Source organism: Perognathus longimembris, chromosome 23 (assembly GCF_023159225.1).
Source record: "Perognathus longimembris pacificus isolate PPM17 chromosome 23, ASM2315922v1, whole genome shotgun sequence".
NCBI lineage: Eukaryota > Metazoa > Chordata > Mammalia > Rodentia > Heteromyidae > Perognathus > Perognathus longimembris.
Genome location: NC_063183.1, coordinates 35,671,663 through 35,693,346, shown reverse-complemented (window position 1 = coordinate 35,693,346; position 21,684 = coordinate 35,671,663). Strand labels below are relative to the sequence as shown.

At 41.0% G+C, this 21,684-nt stretch overlaps 1 protein-coding gene across 1 annotated transcript in view; it reads left to right on the top strand.

Annotated features, from left to right (window-relative positions):
- Fmn1 (formin 1) overlaps nucleotides 1-21,684 on the top strand; it is a 151,913-nt gene that overhangs the window by 71,268 nt on the left and 58,961 nt on the right. The window contains 6 exon segments of the mRNA XM_048332706.1: nucleotides 3,169-3,230; nucleotides 3,818-3,906; nucleotides 7,916-8,045; nucleotides 9,386-9,532; nucleotides 10,608-10,667; nucleotides 14,868-14,988. Coding sequence (XP_048188663.1) covers nucleotides 3,169-3,230; nucleotides 3,818-3,906; nucleotides 7,916-8,045; nucleotides 9,386-9,532; nucleotides 10,608-10,667; nucleotides 14,868-14,988 — 609 coding nt within the window.

Below are 21,684 nucleotides of genomic sequence, written 5' to 3'. Positions count from 1 at the left end.
CTTTTGTGTCCCCAAGTCTCCCACTTTCTCTTCCAGAAATGTTCCTTCAGCCAAAAGGAGCATTTCCCAGGTTCAGTGGTTCATAGTTCATAGTTCAGTGGTATATTGCTTGCCTAAGTGGTGGGTCCAATCACTGAGAGCATCTCCCACCCTGGGGACCTAGTTCAGGGTTAGAGTGCTTGCCTAAGCTGTGGATTCAATTGCTAGTACCACCAAAAGAAAAGAAAAATAACTTCATAAGTGACTCTCCTTGTCTTTTATTAATGTGAAGCCCTTCAAACAGTAAGCATACTTTTTATTTATCTGGACATGGTAGAGTTGGAGATAGAGACATGTTCAGGGTTAGAAAACATGCCTCTTTCCTAGAAAGGTAATTGGTCTATTGTATGAGAACCCAATCCTGTGTATGCACCTAATGCAGGCACATAGTTTTTATGTGTGCCTGTTAGTTTGAATTTGTGATACTGAGCTGCTTTTTGTCCCTGCTGACGGTTATTATATCTTAATGGGCAAAACACTACTCTAATGATCCTTGTGTGCATAACTGTTGGAGTACAGAGCAGGCACCAGAGACCACATAAAAATGTTTGCCTCAATTTCCCTGCAAAAAAGAAGCCCAGAAACCAGACTCAACCAAGTAACAGATTTTTTAAAGGTAAAGGAACCCAATAAAATTACCAGCTTTTCACAGCGTGTGTCTACTTCCTTTTGACATATTGTGAGGTGTAGTTGAAATATTCTCACTGAACTGACAGTGTGAGCAGGACAACAAGGAGGGAGGGAGATAAAAGTAAAGCCCACCACCATGATTGATTCTGAAGTAGGCTGACTTGGGCTCTCCCTCTGTGGACTTGGCACTCGCCTTCTTTATGCCATCTGCAGGAGGGCTGGGATAACGAGCCTGAAAGAAGCGAGGACTGCTAAGAATTACTATATCAGGGCCTTGAGGCATATTATAAAATGTGGGATGGCATTTTAAATTGATTTTATAAGATGGAAAGTTAACAAATTCATGTATGTATGTGAAAGACAAAAATATATGTGTGTTTTGTTGTTTTTGGTGGTAGTGGTAGCATTCATTTGTTTGTTTTTCCCTTGTACTAGGAATTGAGCCCAGGGTCTTCTGTATGCTAGCATGTGCTCTACTACTGAGCTACATCCCCAGCCTGAAGTGTGTGTTTTTATACTATAAAGTGGAACTACCTGATCCTAGGTTACTCCAAATAAAGTATTTTAATCAGAGATTGATTTCTTTCTACATTGTGATCATTAATTAACTAATGAAAAGGGTTTATGGAGTGATTGACAGGTTTAATGTAAGTGCTTTCAAGAATGGTTTAAACATCCACTGATTCTCTTAATACATTGTTCCAGTATTTTAAGCTAGAATTGTCAGGGATGAGTTCTGGACCCCTCTGGAACATAAACTGTATTGGGTGAATAGGAAGTAGAATTATGTCCATGTAGGACAACTCTCCTAGAAACTCTCAGATGTATGGCCAATACCTTTCCTTGGATACTCTTGATAGAAATAATTTACATAACTTCCAGGACTCAACTAAGTAATCTCTTAATATTGTTTCCTTCACTTTTGAATTTTGTACTTTTAATTTAATTAATTTATTTTTTTAACCAGTCCTGGGGCTTGAACTCATGGCCTGGGCACTGTCCCTGAGCTTCTTTTTTGCTCAAGGCTAGCACTCTACCACTTGAGCCACAGTGCCACTTCTGGCCTCTACTGTTTATGTGGTACAGAGGAATTGAACCCAGGGCTTCATGCATGCTAGGCAAGCACTCTACCACTAAGCCACATTCCCAGCCCTTTAATTTTATTTTTAAGACACATATGTCTATTTTAAAGTGGAAACTTTGCATTAATCCTAAATTTCTCTACTTTTTTCCCTACTAGTCCCTTTTCTTCTATTTGCTTCATTCCTCCCCAGGTGCTATATTACCACAATTTAATATTTTCATCTGTCAAAGTCCTGCCTCCCCCTTCAGTGTCTCTACATTCTCTTTTTCAAGACCCCATGTCCTTGTTAAGAAACTGTCCTTCACATCTAACAGAAGGACTCATTCCTTGGGAATCATATGGAGCACACCAACACCCACAAGGATTTATTTTATATTTAGGGATTCATATGATTCTTAACTACAGAAGGAGCAACACAGTTCAAAAGCAACCTGGCTCATGCCTACCTTGGTCAAAAGAACACAGCAAAAAGCACAGGAAAACAGGGATGAACAGAATAATGGTGGACAAACAAAGCTTTAGGACATTCTGAGTATCACCAGTGGGTTTAATAAAATTAATTAGCCCGCCATGGAGAAAATTTACTAGTGTGCTGGTTAATTTCACAATGTAAAAGCAGAGAAGGGAGGTGGGTTAAAGGAACAAACCTTATTAATTTTGAATAATTATTTAAAGATGTGTGTCCTGCTAATTTCAAACACTTTGATAGCCAAATCCATTAAGGTTCTAAAATCTCAGTGTCTGTATCCCAGTATTTATGGGAGGGGCTTTCTCCAGATGAAATGATAAAATATTAGTTAACAGAGAAATGGCTCATTCAAAATACAGAGCAACAAAAGTGAACTCTAGTAAGATCATGAGAGTAAGAACTTAAGACTGGCTCATGGGAGGTTTCTATAATCTTAATTTGCTATTGGTGCAATTATTACTCTTTCTTGTCTTTTTAACCCAAACAATATGTTTGCAGTGGCCATAGGAAGGTCCCTGAAATCATATGCCTGAATTCACTTAATTTGCCAACATAGTCTTTTTTTCTTTCCCTTTCTGGTAATGGGCACAAGTCAGTTCTGGTGCATTAAGTGCTAAATCTCTTCAATTACCAGCTGGGAAGAAAGATTTAAAATTGTGCTTCAGACCTACAAACTGATTTACTTTTAAAGCACAAACACTTCTCCTGTGGAGCCTAAATTAAACTGCAAAAAGGACATGGGGCCTGAGGAATTAAACAAGGCAGGGCCAATGCACAGGACTACCATAGGAACGAGCCCCTGGTGTGCAGGAAAGGAAAGGCTGCAGAGACAGCCTGGAGAGCACAACCAGGGTAACAAAGTGAGGTGTTCCATGTCTGGGAAGCTGGACTGGTGACACTGGTGTCGGCGCCTAATCAAAGCCCCTTATCCTTTTCTTTTCCACAGCCATATTTAATGTGGACGACTCTGTGGTTGACTTGGAGACCCTGGCAGCCTTATATGAAAATGTGAGTGTCCAAAACATACAGAGCTGGAGTTTGGATATTTTCCTTTTATTCTCAAAATGTCCGGGCCATGCATGCTCTTTGCTAAAAAGAGTATTGACATAGTATGGAAGAGATTGAAGCATGGAGATACAAGCTTGCACAGGAGCAAGCATGGAAGGAGCGAGGGTCTTACTTGCACGGAGATAGCTGGGTGTGTAGATCTCATCATGAGGCAGAGTGGAGACCACATCGGTGCCCTGGAACCTAGCCCTGTTGCTTGCTGGCAGCATGAATGAAGATGAGCTGCCAACTTAATTTTGGCGTATGCCAGTGACTTCCTGGTATCAACGGAAATGCTGATACCAGCTTGGACGGTTACTCTTAGACCCCAATGAGCAGATGACACTGAATATGGATTGTAAGGGTGTAGTTTGAGGTTCTGCTCTACTATTGCCTGACAAGGGACTTTGGTTGGGCCAGTTATTAAACTGCTCAATCCTGTTCAATCATCGGTATAAGAGCTATAATAGTGGGATGCCATCTGGTCTTTTTTGCCCCCAAAAGAATTGCATATACTTAACCACTATGCATTTTTTTCTACCAAACAGCGAGCCCAAGAGGATGAATTGGTTAAAATAAGAAAGTACTATGAGACATCTAGAGATGAAGAACTGAAGCTGCTGGACAAACCTGAGCAGTAAGGACACTTGAACTCTTTCCTACTTGGCCAAAAGGAGAGCTACAGTTTCTGTCTTGCTGCCCCTCAGTTCTGACTATCCAAGTCTAATTATGCACTGAGCTGAGTTACACCACTGTCATCCCATGACCTATTGCTCACGGAAGAATGGTCTGGCTGCTGGGAAAAGCAGCCTTGAGATCTGTGCTGCTGGGTACAGTGTGTCCCCCCCACCCCACACCCCTTCCTTGTTCTACCAATTCCTTAATTCCTTCTAGACTAAACATTCTAACCAAAAGGGTAACCAAGGAAGGAAGAAGGCATTGTTCCATGTAAGGGTTTGCTGATGCAGTTGAAAAGAGGATATCAGAGCCACAGCATTCAAATTTATTTTTTAATGTCATAATCAGTACATGTAGCCTGAATGTGCTTGCTTTTCCCCCAGAGTTTCTCCTTTGTTCTGCCCAAGTCAGAGGTGAGCTGGCTCCTCTCCCATTTACTCTCTGGAGTTGGGAATGTCATTCCATGTGCTTAAGAAACCAGAACTCTGGTGAATAACAGAGTGACTTGTCGTTGCCTGGGCTCTTGGAGTCTGTAAGACACACATATGTTCCTGGGGCTCTGAGGCCCTACAGCCCCAATCAGCTTCCCCGGGATATGGGTAGAGAGGCCTGGCTTTACTGGGACACACCTTACTGGTGGTTTGGGAACCCAAGATGAAGTCTTACCATAAGGAGCTGAAGCCAACACCCATAGCCCCCAAACCTAGGAACTCTGGGAAGCACCTCAAATGGGATTTCCTGCTTTTAGTCTACCATCTTTAGTCAGTCTCCTACTCAGCACCCACTGATTTATCCCAGGTTGTGTTTCCTAATGTCATAACGTAATTCCTAATGGTGAAGAATGAGCCACTGACACTGAGGTTGTGGGAAGTGTTTGGGGCCAAAGGGCATATCAAGCCCTGGGATAGGGCTGGCTCAGCTAAGTTAGGCAGCAACATTGAGGATAGAACTGAAAAGCTTTTCCTGTGTAGGATGAGCTAGTATTTTAGTCTTTGTGAGTCAAAAGATCTGTCACAGCTGCCCAAGTCAGCATCTGAAGTTCAAAAGCTGCAAAGAAACATGGCTGTTCCTGGAATGGAAGTTTGCTTAGTAATATTGAAATTTAAGCTTCATATCACTTTTACATGTCATAAATGTTACCCTTCTACTGATTTTTTTAACCATTTAAAATATGAAAACCAAGACTCTGAAGTTTCCTAAGTCAGAACACAAGCTACAGGCTGGATTAGACCCACAGAGTTGATTTGCTAACCCCTTATCCCCTTGGCAAAAGCTGCTGTGGGTATGGGGATGACCGGCTGGATGAGCAGTCCAGGCGAGACTGTGTCTGCCACCAGAAGTATTCCTCTTTCCTCAGATGGCACTGCCTTCTGGAACTACTTCTCAAGACGAATTGCCAGAACATAGAATAATGGTGGCAGCTGATTATCAGACAACTCATTGTTCTTGGGTTTTGTGCTGATGTAGCACTTTTCAAGTTCATAAATAATCATTACACTGCCTCTCTGAACACTCACAGCCTGCCGTGTTGTGCTGGAGAGGTGATAAGCTCTGTGGGCATGGAGGGAGAGGTATGGAAGGTAGAGCTTCACCTTTGCTCGCCTCCTCCCACACAGTACAGAATTTGTCTGCTTTATGCCAGAGTCTGATTCTCTGGCAAATTTTTTGCCACTAACTCCCAGTGACTGACTGTAAAGATGTTTTACATACTGGAAAATATGAATCATTCATGGTTTAGCATTGCAATTTCCTAAGCATCCTGTGGTGCCCAGTCCTATAAATCACAACATGGAGAGGCTGGCTTCATCACTCACCTCATCAACTCCCTTACACCCTTATGCCAGACTTAGAAAGCCATTTTCCACAGAGGTGTCATCTTCTGGGGACTGGGCTGTCTGACAGCCACTCCCCAGGGATGGCCTCTAACTCCTGCCTGGAGATGCTGGTGAGGTGCGATGAGGTGCTGCTGGATGTGATTGAGCCTGATGCTCACCTGCCATGGCCTTGAGTGAGGACGCCCTGTACCTGTTGGCCTGTTCCCATGGAATGCACAGCTAACTCAGACCCTTACATACCTGGAAGGATGCAAGGGACGACGTGAGATTGTACTTTATAACTAGCCTCAGTGTGAACACATGCCTTAGATGATACCATTCAGAGGTCTAGAGAATGATGTTGACCACGTGGCAATCTCTGTCAAACAGGCCTCAATAGCATCAATTTCACCTGTTGGCTAGGTTGGTTCTGAGGCACAGAACATCTCTCCTGTATATGTGTAGGCTGAAATGACAGTCCTTTCTGGGACATATGCCTGCATTAGGTAAAGAAGGAAAGTTCCCTTGGGTGTGGCTTCTTCAGTGTCCTATAATCATAGAGCCTGGATACAAAGTCACACTATCACAAAGGAAATCAGATCATGAATATTTGTAAGCACCAAGACCTCGTATTGAAGAAAGATCCTATTCTTGAGAACATGTAAAAGGCTTACTGTCCATGAACTTATATGTAGAGTATAAAACAGACAGTGATGGAACAAGTTATCAGACACTTGCATTTCAAAGCCTTTAACCTATTCTTCTGATAAATAAAATATTTTACGGGAAAGGAGCCTTTCCTTGAGTGTTTGCCTGGCTATTTTTGAAGTGAAAATGGCTTAAAGATTTTTTTTCCAAATTTTCTTTTCCAATATTTTTCATTTTCACATTCTACCAAATATGTCTAAGCCCCAAACCCAAAAAATCAACCAGGAGTCTTCTCCACCTCCGTGGGATCAGCCTGGGTAGGTTTCCCTCTCCATCCACACAGGTCCACATAGCCTTCCCTCTTGGAAGATTACAGTAGTGGTTCAGTAATTTTTCTAGCCTCAAATCCACTATCATTTCCAGCCAAGTGCTACTATGATGATTGTATGAAACAAAAATTTGAGAGATCATTTCCCTGTTTATGATCTGTCATTCATTAAGAAAAAGTTTAAACTCCATTCCATAGCTTGGGCTACATATACAGAAAGTCTCAAAACTAAATAAACTTACTAGAAAAGAGCTACAGCTTTGCTCCTCTATAAAGCGCTCTTGGTGGGAGATTGCAAAATGTCAAGGTAATGGCTGTTATAAGTTGACTAAGACTTTCAGAAATATCAGCCATCATTTCAACTCCAAAATGAAATTGATGACCATGAGTTGGTTCTCCCTTTCTGAGCTCATATCCAGCTGTTTCCACACATTTTCATTTATATCCTTTTCTCTGGTAGTTGGCCTAGACAGTGTGTAACTCTTCCAGTTTAATTTCACAAAGGACAGAGTGGCCAACTGCTTACACAGTGAGCTACTGTGTGCAGGTCAGTACCCACCTCTAGCTTTTAAGCCACATCTTGCCATGGTTTTAAAGAAACTTTAGCTGTCTCCTTGCTTTGTTTCATATACTGAGCTTTGAACTACCTGTGTGAGTATGTTGACAAGAAAAATAAATTATGGAGAATTTGGTTGTTATAGACTTACGTAAGTGGAAAAAAAACAGACGCAATCTTACCTCAGTAAGATTTTATTTTATCATTTGACTGTGGATATTCACATGAAGAACTTACTTTGCTTACCCATGTGGCTATACTTTTAGAAAATGTTGTATTGCAAGTGATCTCAGTCTAACATTTTTCTCACAAGCTAAAAGACCAGGACTTTCCATTTCAAATTTGCCCCCTGCATGGATAAGCAAGCCACAGAGACCCTTCAGTATGTTTGCATAAGCTTTTGTGTTACTAAGAAGTTGATACACCATACATTTATTCATCACCATAGGAAAACTTCAGCACAGTGACCCTGTTGGGAGCAGTAAGTCCTTTAGATAGCCTGTTTGGTACCTTTCATAATTACTAGGTAGAAATATTCAAATAAGCAATGTTCTCACGGAGGATTTTTTTTTTGTTCTAAGCAGAATGAGTCTTTTTCAGTTTTTCTTTCTTCTTTCTACAGATTTTTACATGAGTTAGCTCAGATCCCTAATTTTGCTGAACGTGCCCAGTGCATAATCTTCAGATCTGTGTTCTCTGAGAGCATTAACTCTTTACACCGAAAGATTGAGATTGTCACGCGAGCCTCTAAGGTATGTTTGCTATTGAATTCAAAGCTGGCCTTACTTTTATGGAGTTCAGTGAAGGAGGAAGTAGAGAATCAGAGAAACCAACCATAGTGCCTTGTAGAAAAACTTTTGGACTGCAGGTTGTATGCTTTTTCTAAAGGTGAGTAGGATGGCTGACCTGACCCAGAAAGGAAGAGGAAGTGCAGATTCAAGAAGAGAGTAGGGAAAAAAATATGCTTTTACAGATTTAAGGAACAATCCAAATAGTATACTTTGTTCCCTATCCACCTCTTCAAATTGCAAAGATTTTTGCTTGAGACCCTCATACTTGATCATTTGAAATCTATTTGGCAAAATGAAAGGATTCCAGAGATTTGATAAGTGAAATAACTGACTGGATCATGAATGACTGGCAGATGAGTCTGTTGACTTCACCATACTAGTGAGTATTACACAGTTAAACTCTAGTTCTTGGCTTTTTCACACAGTAATCTTTGTTCTTGGGAAGATGAGGTGCCTTTACACCGATACTAGAGCACTTCATGGCTTAACTAGAGGTTTGAAATAAAAGATGCTAATAAAGAAAGCATAACTGTTACCCAAGTACCCTGAGGGAGAAGAGCAGAAGTCTGTCTAGAAAACTTTGCTTGCATGCTTTCCTCTAAAATAAAAGACAAGCAAGTAAGAGTATAAAGAAAAAAAATGCTTCTACTTGAAAATTTGTACCTGAAGCAAAAATAAAAGGAAAACTAATGAGATAAGGGAGCTAATGAAAATCCTAAGTGGCTTGACATGATAGATGTTAATAAATGTATAGGAAACAATAAAAGTACATTTAAAAATATAGTGAGTATAACCTATGGCCTTAAAATGCATTATTGGGAGGACTATACTCACATTTCATATTATGTCTACTCTATGTTTAACTGTGCTGTTTGTATTGGCACATAGACCCCAAACTGATCCCGAAAAGATGTTCTATATCATTGTACTTTGAAGTCATCAAAAATAAAGCCTAACTCTATCAACTTCATTTTATCAGTTTACAAGTACTCTAAGTATGTAAAAAAAAAAAAAAACTTTTTCAAGTGTAGCTATAAATATGAGGATTTAATCCTCCATACTAGAACATGTATTGTTTATATTTTTGAGTATGTAGGAAATATCTTTATTTTCATTCAAAAAAGACACTTATGGCTTAGTAAAGTGTATTCTGACCTTGTTTGCTCTTAATACTATTGGTAACACGCCATCAGGCAATTTGGTTGGTACAATTACTATTGGAACCCAGTGAGTATTTGTTGTTGAATGAATGTCTGTGTATTTGGAGTTGGGACTGTACTTGCTGGTGCTTCTCTTCACAGGGCCTGTTGAACATGAAGAGTGTGAAGGATATCCTGGCGCTCATCCTGGCTTTTGGAAATTATATGAATGGAGGAAACAGGACTCGAGGACAAGCAGATGGGTACAGCTTAGAAATTCTTCCCAAACTCAAGGATGTCAAAAGTCGGGTATTTATTTTTGATGAGTTTTTATGATTTTAATTTAAATAAAACTTGAATTTCTTTGTTTACATAAATAACAAAAAGTACTCCTGAGTGTTATTCTCTCTCCCTCTCTCTCTCTTTCTCTCCCTCTCTTTCCCCTAACAGTAATCAAGTATTTGAAAACATGAATTGTCTTCTCTACTTCCTTTCGACCTCTGATTTAAAATAGGTTTTTCATATTTGATCTTATTTTTAGTGACATAATTCCTTTTTTTTGGGGGGTAGCATATATGAGTAGATCTGAGCCACTACGTGATGGAAGATAAAACAGCCCCCAATATTAGCTAGAGTGTGTTTGAATTTCATTCTGGCTACTTGTAATTTACTCCTTGAGTGGCAGAACACTGTGGAATCGCCAATTTAGTGGAGTGTTTGAATTCTTTCCCTCTCAACAATTGGTCTGGAGTCTCTGGTCAGCTCTCTGAGCCTGATTATCACTAGGCTCCACACCCCTGCAGGGCTACCTCTTTAGAAACAAGCAGCCCCTATCAAGGGGTCCCATGGGGGGCAGAGAGGGTGGAGAGAGGGGAAATGCTCAGGCCAGTTAGAATTAGACCCCTGTGAACCGGACACAAAGGCTGCCTTGTGGGAGGGCCTCTCCCCGGCCTCCTGGGGTCATAAAGTGGCGTGGTTCCTTTTAAGTTGGCTCTGATAGTTTTTCACGCCATTAAGAAAACACATTTTTTGAAGGGTGGGAAGGGAGGGAGAGCTTTCTATTCCCTTAGCCACCCCCCCCTTTTCTCCCGTCTTGGCTTTATGCCAGAAAATATGAGACAGCAATTTTCTGTTTGTTTGTTTTAGGCATGGTCTTAGAGGTCTTATAAGTTATCTATTTTTCCCAGAAAAGAACAGGGTAGAGTCATTTCTTTGTATAGCTGACATTTTTTTTAAATGGAGGAAAATCTGGTTTTTCTCCAACATAATTAGGACCAAGTCTCACGAATTATAAGTATCATAAACTTGAAATTTCTGCTCTCAGCTGTGTAACCAGAACAGTCTCATGTGAATAACTGTCATTTGCTTTCTCTTTTAAACCTAGGATAATGGAATTAATCTGGTGGACTATGTTGTGAAGTATTACCTGCGTTACTATGATCAGGTAAGAAATATTATTATATGTAGAAACTGGGCTAATGGGGTTTCAACTCTGACACATTGATGGCATTCAGAAATTAGGTGATGGATAGATAGCTGGATGGATGGATTCCACACCCAATTTAGACTCTGAAAGCTCTCCAGACCTCTTGGTTTGCAGAAGAGAATAGTGAAACCAAGAGAACAGTGTTGACTTTGAGAAAGAGAACAATTATTCTTGGCATACATCTACTGATTCTCAATATACAGCACAGCTTTCTTGAGACCCCTTTGTTGCACCATGGCCACATTGTGAGGTTCTCTGTGAACTCAAGATACAATCGTTAACTGCTTACAGTTGAAATGGGATTCTGAGATATAGAACAAAATAGAAATTAAGACACAGTAATACCCCATGTTGTACCCACAATGCATCTATGAACATGTTGGAGACACTGAATTTGAACAAGTCCATTCTCTACTTAGATTATATTTTCAATTAGAAAGAAACATGTCTATGAGAATCAACCTGATCACAATTTTCTGTTTCTTTCCTTCTTGATGAACAGAGAACAAAGAACCATCACTTTGAGACAAAGAAGGACTGTTATTGAGAAATAAGGCAATTAGTATGAACAGAGAAAATCACAAAGGAAAATGTCGTCAGGACTCTAGCCTAACTAGCTGTGGAAACAGTGTTTTCTAGGTACCAGAGAAAGTAAAACAAGAATTTCATGCCTTGTTTTCAGGTCTACGGTGTTATCCAGCAGAGAAAATAAGCATTTACCAGCTCTTTAATATGTTCTCTTCCCTCTCTGATAGATTTATCTAACTCTTCTTAGTAGATCTGCCACTAGATCATTTGAGACTCAAGTTCTGTGCCCCTCTTTGTTTCTTCACTGACTTCAACTAAGTTCATTGTCTCTGTATTTTTCCTTCCTGCTCACCTCAGTTCACAAAGGCTTTAAGGAGACTGTGCTGGAGCATTTCAGTGCTTTCCAGCTCCTCTCCACTACCAGGTGGCACCTCCATGCCACCCACACCTTTTACCTGTGCTATGACAGCATGTTTTTATTCAAAACAGAAACGGCACCCCATTTTCAAGTGAATTAGACTATTCAGTTTCACTTTGGTCTTTTGTATCCAAGTTTTTATTACTTTTCCTCTACACATATTCTGTGACTTAGTCCAAGGTACAATGTTGTCCAAACACACCCTTAGTAATACACTTGCTGACTAATAGATTTTTACTTCTGATGCATCTTAAAGTCATATATATATACACACACACACACACACACACACACACACATATATATATGTCCTTTTCTCTTGTTCTCTCTAGACATTAATCTACTTAATGGTCATTTAGTAATGAGCATGGTGGTACATCCCTATCATCTCAGCTGAAGCAGGGATACATAGTGAATTTGAGGCCAGCCTGGGCTGCCTAGTGAGACTCTAAATAAAATAAAATTATTTCATTCCTTCTTTCCTTCTAGGTTTTTTTTTTCTTTGTTGAGGTAGGATCTTACTGTGTAACTTAGGCTTTCACAAAATCACCATCCTTGAAGTCTGAGTGTGTCTAAATGCTCGGATTACAGGCACCCATCACCATGCGTGCTGGCAGGTGACCTTTCTAATTTTAGGTTGGCTAAAGCAAATTGACCTGATAATGTCTGCCTCTCCCAAGTGGAATGCATTACATAGAAAATCCGATACTGTTTATGAACTGCATTGTTGAGAGGATGATCCACTAAAATTGACTTCATGGAGGAAAAGCTGGACCTAGTTTAGAAAAATTCATCCATATCTGTGTGGTGGTTCACTGGCTTGCCTTGTGCGCAGTGCTCTTCACTCTCCAGCATGCGGGATTGTGGTTTATGAAGCCATCCTTTCCTTCCAGGAGTATAAGCGATAATTTTGTGATTAGTGATTGTGAACAGCAGCTAAGGAGAGATGACTCCTGCTCCTCATGCCTGGAGTTGGATCTGAGTCTAGGTCCATGGAGGCTAAAGAAGTCTACATACAGTCTTCCATTCAACTGAGCCAGCTTTTTCAAGATCTGCCACCAGGCTGATTTACCCATTGGCATTTTCTGTTTTCCTCATTTCAGCATTCTAAACTAAGGCTGAATGTGATAAGAAGTTTCAGAAGATAGTTTGATTCCTGAGTCCTTACAGTGTAGATGGCCAATTAAGCATCTTAGATGTCCCGTCTTGGCATTCAGACTAGGGTACCCCTCCTATTGTAGCTAAAGCAGTGAAATAAATATAAGAGAACCCCAAGAGAACCCTAAAGGAAGGGGACCAATCCAGGGAATTTCTAAAACTACAAGGAAATGTGATCAATTAGCTGTCTCCAGCTAAAAGTGCAGATTTTCCAAAACGGTATTGCACCGGCTATCTGCAACAGTGCCTACCAGTCAAAACAGCCTATTGGTATGCCAGGCATTGTAGACTATCCTGAGAACAAGGCAGAGTTCCTGCCCTTTAGATGTTTATTGTCTAGTGGGGAAGATGTATAAACTAGCACCGCAATTTTCAAATGAAGGCAGTAAGTACTGTGATCAGGATGTCAGAGGCTCTTAAGAGTACAGAAAAGAAACACCCAAGTTTCAAGACTTAAAAGTGCCGGGCTAGATTTACCTCCCCTGATGCGGGGATGCTCAGCTTACTCCCTTATCAGTGCTCCCCTTTTCACCCTCTCCCCTGGGCGCCCGACCCGCGGGTGGACAAGGTGGAGTGAAGGGCCATGGGCAAACCTAAAGTGCACGTGGCCGAACAAGATCTCCTTTTCCTCCCTCCTTACCCACCAAGGAAGCCAGGCGCACACAGATCTTGGAGACGCTTCAGAGAGCAATCCAATTTAATCGGGAGGGCCTCACAGTAATATAATGATGATGACGAGGATTGAGCATGAGCTGGTGATAGGTTGGCGAGCTTGTCCATCCAAGAGCAGCTCCCAAGGACCTCCCTCATGGGCTAACGTCACTTCCCATAGTACCGCCCTCTGGGCAAAGCCCGCGAAAGGAGAGCACACGTGCTCACTGGCGCAAGGTGGGGGATGGTCTCAAAGCTGCCCCTTCTGGTTCTGGACCCCGAAGGAGATAGGTGTGGCTCACTTCCACACTGCCCCAGGGCTGGGGGAAGGGCGGCATCTCGGGAGCGCTCTCCTCGCCCTTCCCCCTTAAGGCCAAGATGAATCCCCAACAAAAAGAAGTCTTTAAGGAATTATGAATATGAACAAGGAGGTATAAGGAATCCCTAGAGAAGGTTTAGAAAAAGGCCTAGAAGCAAGAGACTGTGGCCTTACCTCTGTTTTGTGAAGGTTTGAGAGGGAGGTGGAGACAGGGAAGGAAAAAACAAGTCTAGCAATGTAGACAGAGGCCAAATTATAAAGTGCCTTGTAAAGCAGTTGAGAGTTTGGAATTCATCCTAATGGCAATAGGAAAGATGGACTGTGAAAGAAGGCTGGCCAAGTGGTGCTTGTGGAGAGAGGAGTAGCTGAAGACTGCCTACGATGTGCAAGACTGGGGAGATGGCAGGGGAGGCTATGAAAGATATTTGGTCTCAGTTTTTGTTTTAGTGGACCTGAGGTTCTGCCTTCTCAGCTTAGATCCTCCACCAGATAGAGCAGAGGAACTTGTCAAAACCATACCTAACCATATGCCTTTAGTAAATACCTCCTCAGATTATTGAAGCAGCACTTGGAAATGCGTTACAAATATAGAAAGGACCTGGTCGTGCACAACCTCACTCATACTTCAAGCTGCAGAGAAAATAAAAGTGAAAGGAATACGGTGGTATCTTTCAGAGTAGGGCTTTTGAGTCCAGTGCACACTCACTGTACCCCAAAATGAGATACCCAACTGCTAGCAAGTGTGATTCAAGCAGGGACTTTGGGTGTGGTGACTTCCATGTGTTCTCCCTGTACCTTTTTCTGTGGGCATAGAAGGCCCAATATACCTGAATGACTTCACTTTATTCTAAGATGAAACAGAATGTTGCCATGCCATGGCCTTAGTTAATCTCTTAGTAAGACCAAAAAATCTCTGAAAGACACGGTACGCCTTAATACAGCAGAGTCCAAATTTAGGACTAGCAAGGAAGCATTACAGTAATGCTAATTCCAACATGCAACCGGTGCTTTACCATTTCAGCTGAAAATGACAATGGTCAAGAAGAATGTACTTTTTTCTTTCTTTTTCTGCAATACCCTTTAGGAAGCTGGAACCGAAAAGAGTGTTTTCCCCCTGCCTGAACCACAAGATTTCTTTCTGGCCTCCCAAGTCAAGTTTGAAGACCTCATAAAAGATTTAAGAAAACTGAAGAGGCAACTAGAAGGTAACAGGAATTGTTCTGTTATTGTGGTAACAGCAAAGATGACTTTAAAAAAAATGTTTCAGAGGATCATTTCTGTCAGGCTCACAGAGAACGTGGGGCCCAAGTTCATTTTGTTTTGCTGCGTCCCTTGTGGAACTTGGCCTCGCTGTGAGTTGTCGGGAGGCTGTGTGGATGTGCATCTCTCCTTTAGGAATGCTGGTCTTCCGCTTACTGCACCTACATCTTGTCATTTCTCACTAAATGTGTTTCTCACATTTAGTAGTTACAGCTTTGAGAGTAATAGTGGCAGGTATTTTTTGGAACCATGCTGTTTTCTGTTATTCTTATAACCACCCAGAAAAGGAGAAATCACATTAATTCCATTTACAGATGAAAAAAAAAAAAAGACTTAAGAGGAATTGTATCATGTTGTCAATCAGAGGCACAGGTACTAAACTGTAATTAGAGCACATTCATTGTCTTAACTTGTTTTGCTTCTTATACATAAATGCATGCATGCATGCATTTGCACACATACGCATATATAACCCATATACACTTGTGTCTCTATATTTGGCTTCTGTATGGATAACTGCAATGATAAGACCCATAGTAAACATTCTATTAAAGTTTTATTTACATTTTAATTATTCACAATGTGATACTGAAAAAGCCCCTTTTTTGGACTTTATTGAAAAGTGAAAGTATGTCTTGCTTGAGCAGGAATTTTCCTTTGGCGTTTCTGTAGTCTAGTGTTTTTACTGTGGAGACATCTTCTTGTCCAGAAACATAAATACTCGCCTTGGAGCTTGTGTAACTCCAGTTGAAGAGCTCTGTAGAGGATTTAGGGAGTGTGTTAATGTGGAAATGGAACCCTGTGTGCCAGAAGGAGCATTTGAGGAAGCAAAGCGTTTCAACCAGGAATAGTTTTACACTAAGACATAAAATCATTTAAAAATGTTTATTGTGAAAGAGTGGTCAGGAACCCAAATCTTAGGCTGAGAACAGCTTTGAAATGAAAGCAGAGTAGGACAGATCCATTCCCAGTGGCAGGGAAAGCCATTTATTTTAACTTTGGGCATAAAACTTGCTTCAATAAGGAGAGTGGTTACAAGTGAATACTTTTACCTTGTAAATTATTTTTAAAGGAGTGCGTGTGTGGGTTTTCCTCCAATGATGTGGTTGAGAGGGTGGATTCACCCAAATGGAAGCTTTGTTCAAGACTTGGAGCCATTATTTCTGTCTGTCTTAGATAATGGACAGTTTTATCTATATTTATGATGAGGAGCTTGATTCATGTGATCATAAAGCAGACTGAGCCAGAACTTTTTCTGTCCCTCTGCGATGGCAGGATTAGGACCCAGGCCAGTCCTCCAGATGGCAGCAAGTGTCAGCAGCCAGAGCTGGTCCTGAGTGCTCATCTCTCCAGTGCCTTTGCTGCCTGTGAAACCCATGGCCTGACCCCAGGGTAGACTTTTCAGAAGAAATCTGATCTCTTTTTGATCTTTCCCCTTCTCTCCCAGGCACTGCCTCTTCTGACATCCTAGTGATCTTGATGATAAATAGAGAGGGGATAGAGAAGTCACTAGGAGAGGAGCCAGGGGAGTGTGGGGGGGGGGGGTTGCCCAAGTCCCCCCACTTTGGCCCACCACATTTTGCCCAGGGAGGATCTTAAGTGTCATTGAAGGTCCCTCAGTCCTCAACTCACACCTTCCTTAGCCAGCTTCAAGAACTGTGAAACTCTGGAGTTGGTGAAGCTGCCTTAGGAAGAAAAAACAAACAAACATCATCATAGTTATTTTTCTCCTTTGAATTGAGCTCCTCCAAAAGACATGATTTGCCACGACAACAAATGAGGAATGACTCCCCCACCCCACACACATTGAATATTTAAACAAAAAATGCCCTGCTAATCTTTAGAGATGCCAGTGTTTTTAACACATGAAAGGTACCCAGTAAATATTTAAAGAAAATACAGACTCTGGGTTCTCTAATGAATTTCTTTCTCTTTTAAATACCATCTGGCAAAATGGCCAGAATCTTGGCGGCACGTTTCATCTCACCCTCCCATTCAGGTTTCACCTCCTTCTCTACAAGGCCTTAGTGTGAACCAAGATTGGATGTTTAATTGAAGAGGACATAATTTTCACACATACAGCAAAGATTTGATGAGGCTTTGAGGTTTATTGTAGCCATTAAAATGTCTTAGCTGTTGGCAAAACCCCAGAAAATGTCTAAAACTAAACCAGATGTGATTAGCAAATTTTAAGAAGTATCAGGCACCAGCTTTCTAGGCAGGCTCAACCCTTTAGAAGAAAATATTCTGAGGAGTATTAACCACACCTTTGCAATGCAATGTGACTTTAGCCTAGGGGTGATGGTCATACAAATGTCACCAATAGGAGTAGAGGATTATGAATCAGCATCTAGCTGTTAGTGGTATCCCTGGAATTTATGTGGAGTTATTATTAGGTGAATGTGTGTGTGTGTGTGTGTGTGTGTGTGTGTGTGTATGTATGTATATCTCCTTCAGTTCTTACAATTACTCTGAGAAGACTATATCATCTTCATCTCTCACAAGATAAGGATGCTGAAGTTTGTGGTGCTCATGCAACTAAACCAGTATTTCATATGTGATGAGTTTGCCATGTTTTGATACTAGATATCGCTAGGGAATATATTCAGCACCATGACATATTCTCTTCTGGCCTGGAAGCCTTCAGTTGTATCAGAGATCAAAACAGAAAGCTCGGCTCATAGTGTAAAGCTCTGTGAGTGATAGATAAATGAGGTAGCAGTGTGTGGGAACACATACTGGAAATGCATATGTCTACTCTCAGATCAGATAAAGATACAGGAACAAACTCCCTTGGGGTTGAGGATGGGCTGGGTTATATAGTTGGATGGGTATTGGTACAAATAGACACAATATTTTGTGGATACAGAACTCGGGCTTTAGAGACTGATGTGTACTGTACGTTCCAATGGTTTGGGGAGAGTATGACCTTGATAAATAGTGTAAACATAAATATATTTCTTTTCCAGGGCTAGAGGTGTATCTCAGTAGCAGTGCATGCTTAGCATATGTAATGCCCCTGTATTCAATTCTCAACATTAAAAGAATCAATAAAATATTCATTCATTTTTACCTTCAGAATGGGACAGTATGGCACCTGCATTATTTCATGAGAAATAATGAATGCATGGTTCCTTGTTGGCAGAGGCTGCAATAAAGACAGAAGTATGCAGCCTTTATTGCAGAGTACACAACCTAAGTAGCTGGCCCTGGTTGTAGAGGGGCCAAGCAGAATGTGATTGAGGTGCATACGGATCCCAGAGTACCTGTGCTTCCTTCTCCACATTGTGAAGAGCAGACACAAGTACTGGATGCTGGTGTACTCACTTCATACTTCCTTTTCTCTACATCCCTTAACCACACAATGTTTCCCTGGACTGACTGGCATAAGGAGTAGCTGAGAAATCAACTAACAGCAGCAGTAGTTTCTTTCTTACACTTTGACCTTGTTTGCTAGTCAGAACTCTTACAGATATTCTTACCAATCCAGGGGGTGGGGAACCATGGCCCCCAAAGATGCCCAAACCCAAGACTCTAGTGTGTATGGTTACCTAGAAAGGAGAAACTATGTTGTTGTTGAAATGGAAGATTATTCATGGAACTAATGTAATCACATGAATCTCTCAGAGCCCTTCAGCTTTCCCTAGTTGTGATCAGAGGGGGATTTAAATACAGAAGAATGGGCAAGGGAATGTGATGTTGCTGGCTTTGAAGGTGGAGGAAGTGGGAAATGAGCCAGGGAGTGGGGGATGTTTGCACAACTAGAAAAGGCAAGAACAGATTCTGCATGCAGGGTGTGCAGGAAGGAACATAGCCCTGTCAGCACCTAGCCCTTAACTCAGTGAGCTTTGTGTTAGACTTCTAGCAAACAGACCTATAAGATACATGTGTATTGTTTTAAGCCACTTACATCCCATTAATTTGTTGTAATAGGAAACTAACATCATGTGTAACAAATCTGACTCTGCTAATTAACCCCAACTCTATACTCAATGTGCACATTTGTGTGCACACACTCGTTCTTCCCTGAGAAGATAGACATAGGGCTCCGTGGTAGTGGATCACCAATATTGAGGGAAGTGAGGATTGGTATGCCAGAGACAAGCCTGTGGGCAGGTATACTTGGAAATGCTCTGCACTCAAATCACACCATGGGGATTCACAGTGTGTGAGAGCTTAGTAAGGGGCCTAGGAAGTATTTTAGTTAATAATAAACAAACATAAAGAAGGTTGGTCCTTTCAAAACAGCATTTGTCATCTTAAGAATGAAGCTGACTTTGTTTTATTTTCCTGTCATTGAATACTTAGTATTATTTAACAGACTATACATTCTGTGAAGCACATCTTACAAAAATGGATATTGATATTACTGTCAGATTTATAAGTTATTAACTAAATGATTGGACTGAATGACCTTAATAGAAGCTGAGGTGAATAGCTGCCATTTGCTCTTTGTTTCTGTCTGTTCATTCTTGGCTGTACTGCTCTGGCTAGCGTTTATGATTAAAACTTGGTTTAAAAACACAAAATTCAACTCTCGATTATAGCTAGACTGATTATTGAGATTAAAGATTAGGCATAGTTTCTAAAAAGTTAAGAATGTATTATTATTATTAATTCATTGAGTCAACTAAACTACTTCCACAATGGAAAATCTTTCTTGTTTAAAACCACTCTGTAAACAAACAGTAAACTAGCTGCTGTCTGCCCTGCAGGGAGCTTATTTAACTTAGTGAAGAAGTGCCGTGTCTGGGTAGGTGAAACGTGGCCTGACGGTGAGCTGCTGAGCTGGAGGCCACGGAGGGCCAGATGGAAGACTCAGCCCAAGCCTGCAGAAAGGAAGCCATCTGCAGGAAAGCTAGTGTCTCCAGAAACCAAAGCAGAGGCAAGACCACACAGCAATGTGATCTTGACCTCATTGGCTTTGTTCCCATTCTGATTTGGGGTATTGCGTGTTGTTCTTTCCTCCTCTTCATCCTGCAGTTGATGAAGAGTGGACTGAAGAAGTAGGGAGGGATGCAGATCATTGAGGTGGCTGATCTACTAGTAAATATCTGAATTTGTGACATTCTGAGAATGGAAGGACTCCACTCTTCTTGCCCCTCTGTTGGCTGCTCCAGATGCAGGCTTGGCCTTACCCTTCACCATTGGCTCTGGAGGCTCTTCAACAGAATTCACTGTATCTAGATATCCACTCTTTGATGTAAGCATGGCCATTTGGCAGACTGTGCCAGTCTGTATCATGGAGCCTCAAACAGAATTTAAGACAAGTGATCTCTTGACACTGTCAAGTAGAGGAGAAGAACAGCTCTTCCCTCTTCCTAGAGAGGAACCCTGACTGTATGATCAATAACTATGATCATAATATGATCAATAACTATGATCATAACTATGATCAATAACTGTATGATCAATCTCCTCCTGAAAACAGTATTTCAGACTTCTTAGGAAGAAAGAAAAACTTGCTCACTTCTATAAGAGAACCTAGGAACAGATTATACCCAGAGTATCAAGAAGCAGAATGACTTCAGACTTTCCAACAGCATCACTGAAAGCTATAAGTGGATTTGAATTTAGAGAGGAGCATTGTTAACCCTAGTTTAGACTCTGAATCCATCATGTAATCAATCATATTTGGAGGCAGATTAGAAACATTTTGAAATGGAAGTTCTCAAAAACTATCTCCCATGTATTCATCATCAAGGTGCTTTTGGGAATACACTGTGCCATTCATTAAACAGGAAGACACTGGTCACAGGAAATTAGAAGTCTATCACAGAAGGTAAGAATGAGTCTCCTGAAGGACAGGGAGGCTTGGAGAGAAAAGATTTCAGATTAAATTAGGTCAAAAGAAACAGCAGAGAAGATTAAGAAATATTCAGTTTCCATATCAGATGTACCTGGATGCCAAGAGAATAACAAGAGATTTATGCATTTGACAAATTAAACATGAAGAAAATGAAAGTAATTCATTCAGAGTGTAGGTAGGTAGACTATTGGGAGTGGAGGAAATAAACCTACCTATTTAGACTACATAAAGATAAATCAAATTGAAACTTCTTAGAGACACACAATGAAGTTACAAGATGTAATGTTAAATTTGCCGAGGTGATTGCCTCTGGAAGAAGGAACTGGTGGAGTGGAGACAGTAAACTGCTGACTGTGGGGTATACTGAAAATATGTATTCCTTAAACCATGTGTATAAGTAAGTTTGATAAATACAACCCCAAAAGGTAAACAAATAACAATACATCATTTGTAAGAGGTAGTTTGCTGAAATTCAAACAGCACAGGTTGTTATGTTGAATGTAGTACTCGGTTAGCATTTAAGATTTCCAGGTTTAAGGTTGAGTTCTGCCACTTACTAACCACATAATAAGCCATGCCATCTTAGCAAATCATTCAGCCTCTGAGAAGCTCATGGAGACAATGGAACAATCAAACCTCTCTGTTCTGCCCACATCAAAGAATAATGGACGGCTCAGATAGGATGGCGTGGGAGGAAATGCTCTGGTACTGGAGTTGTTGGTACTTCAAGTTACTCATAAGCCATACATACAGTTTGAGTTCAGTGCATGCTGGTTCATCCTAGAAAGGTGAGGTGAATTGATCCACTAGGACAACTCTAGCTCATTTATCA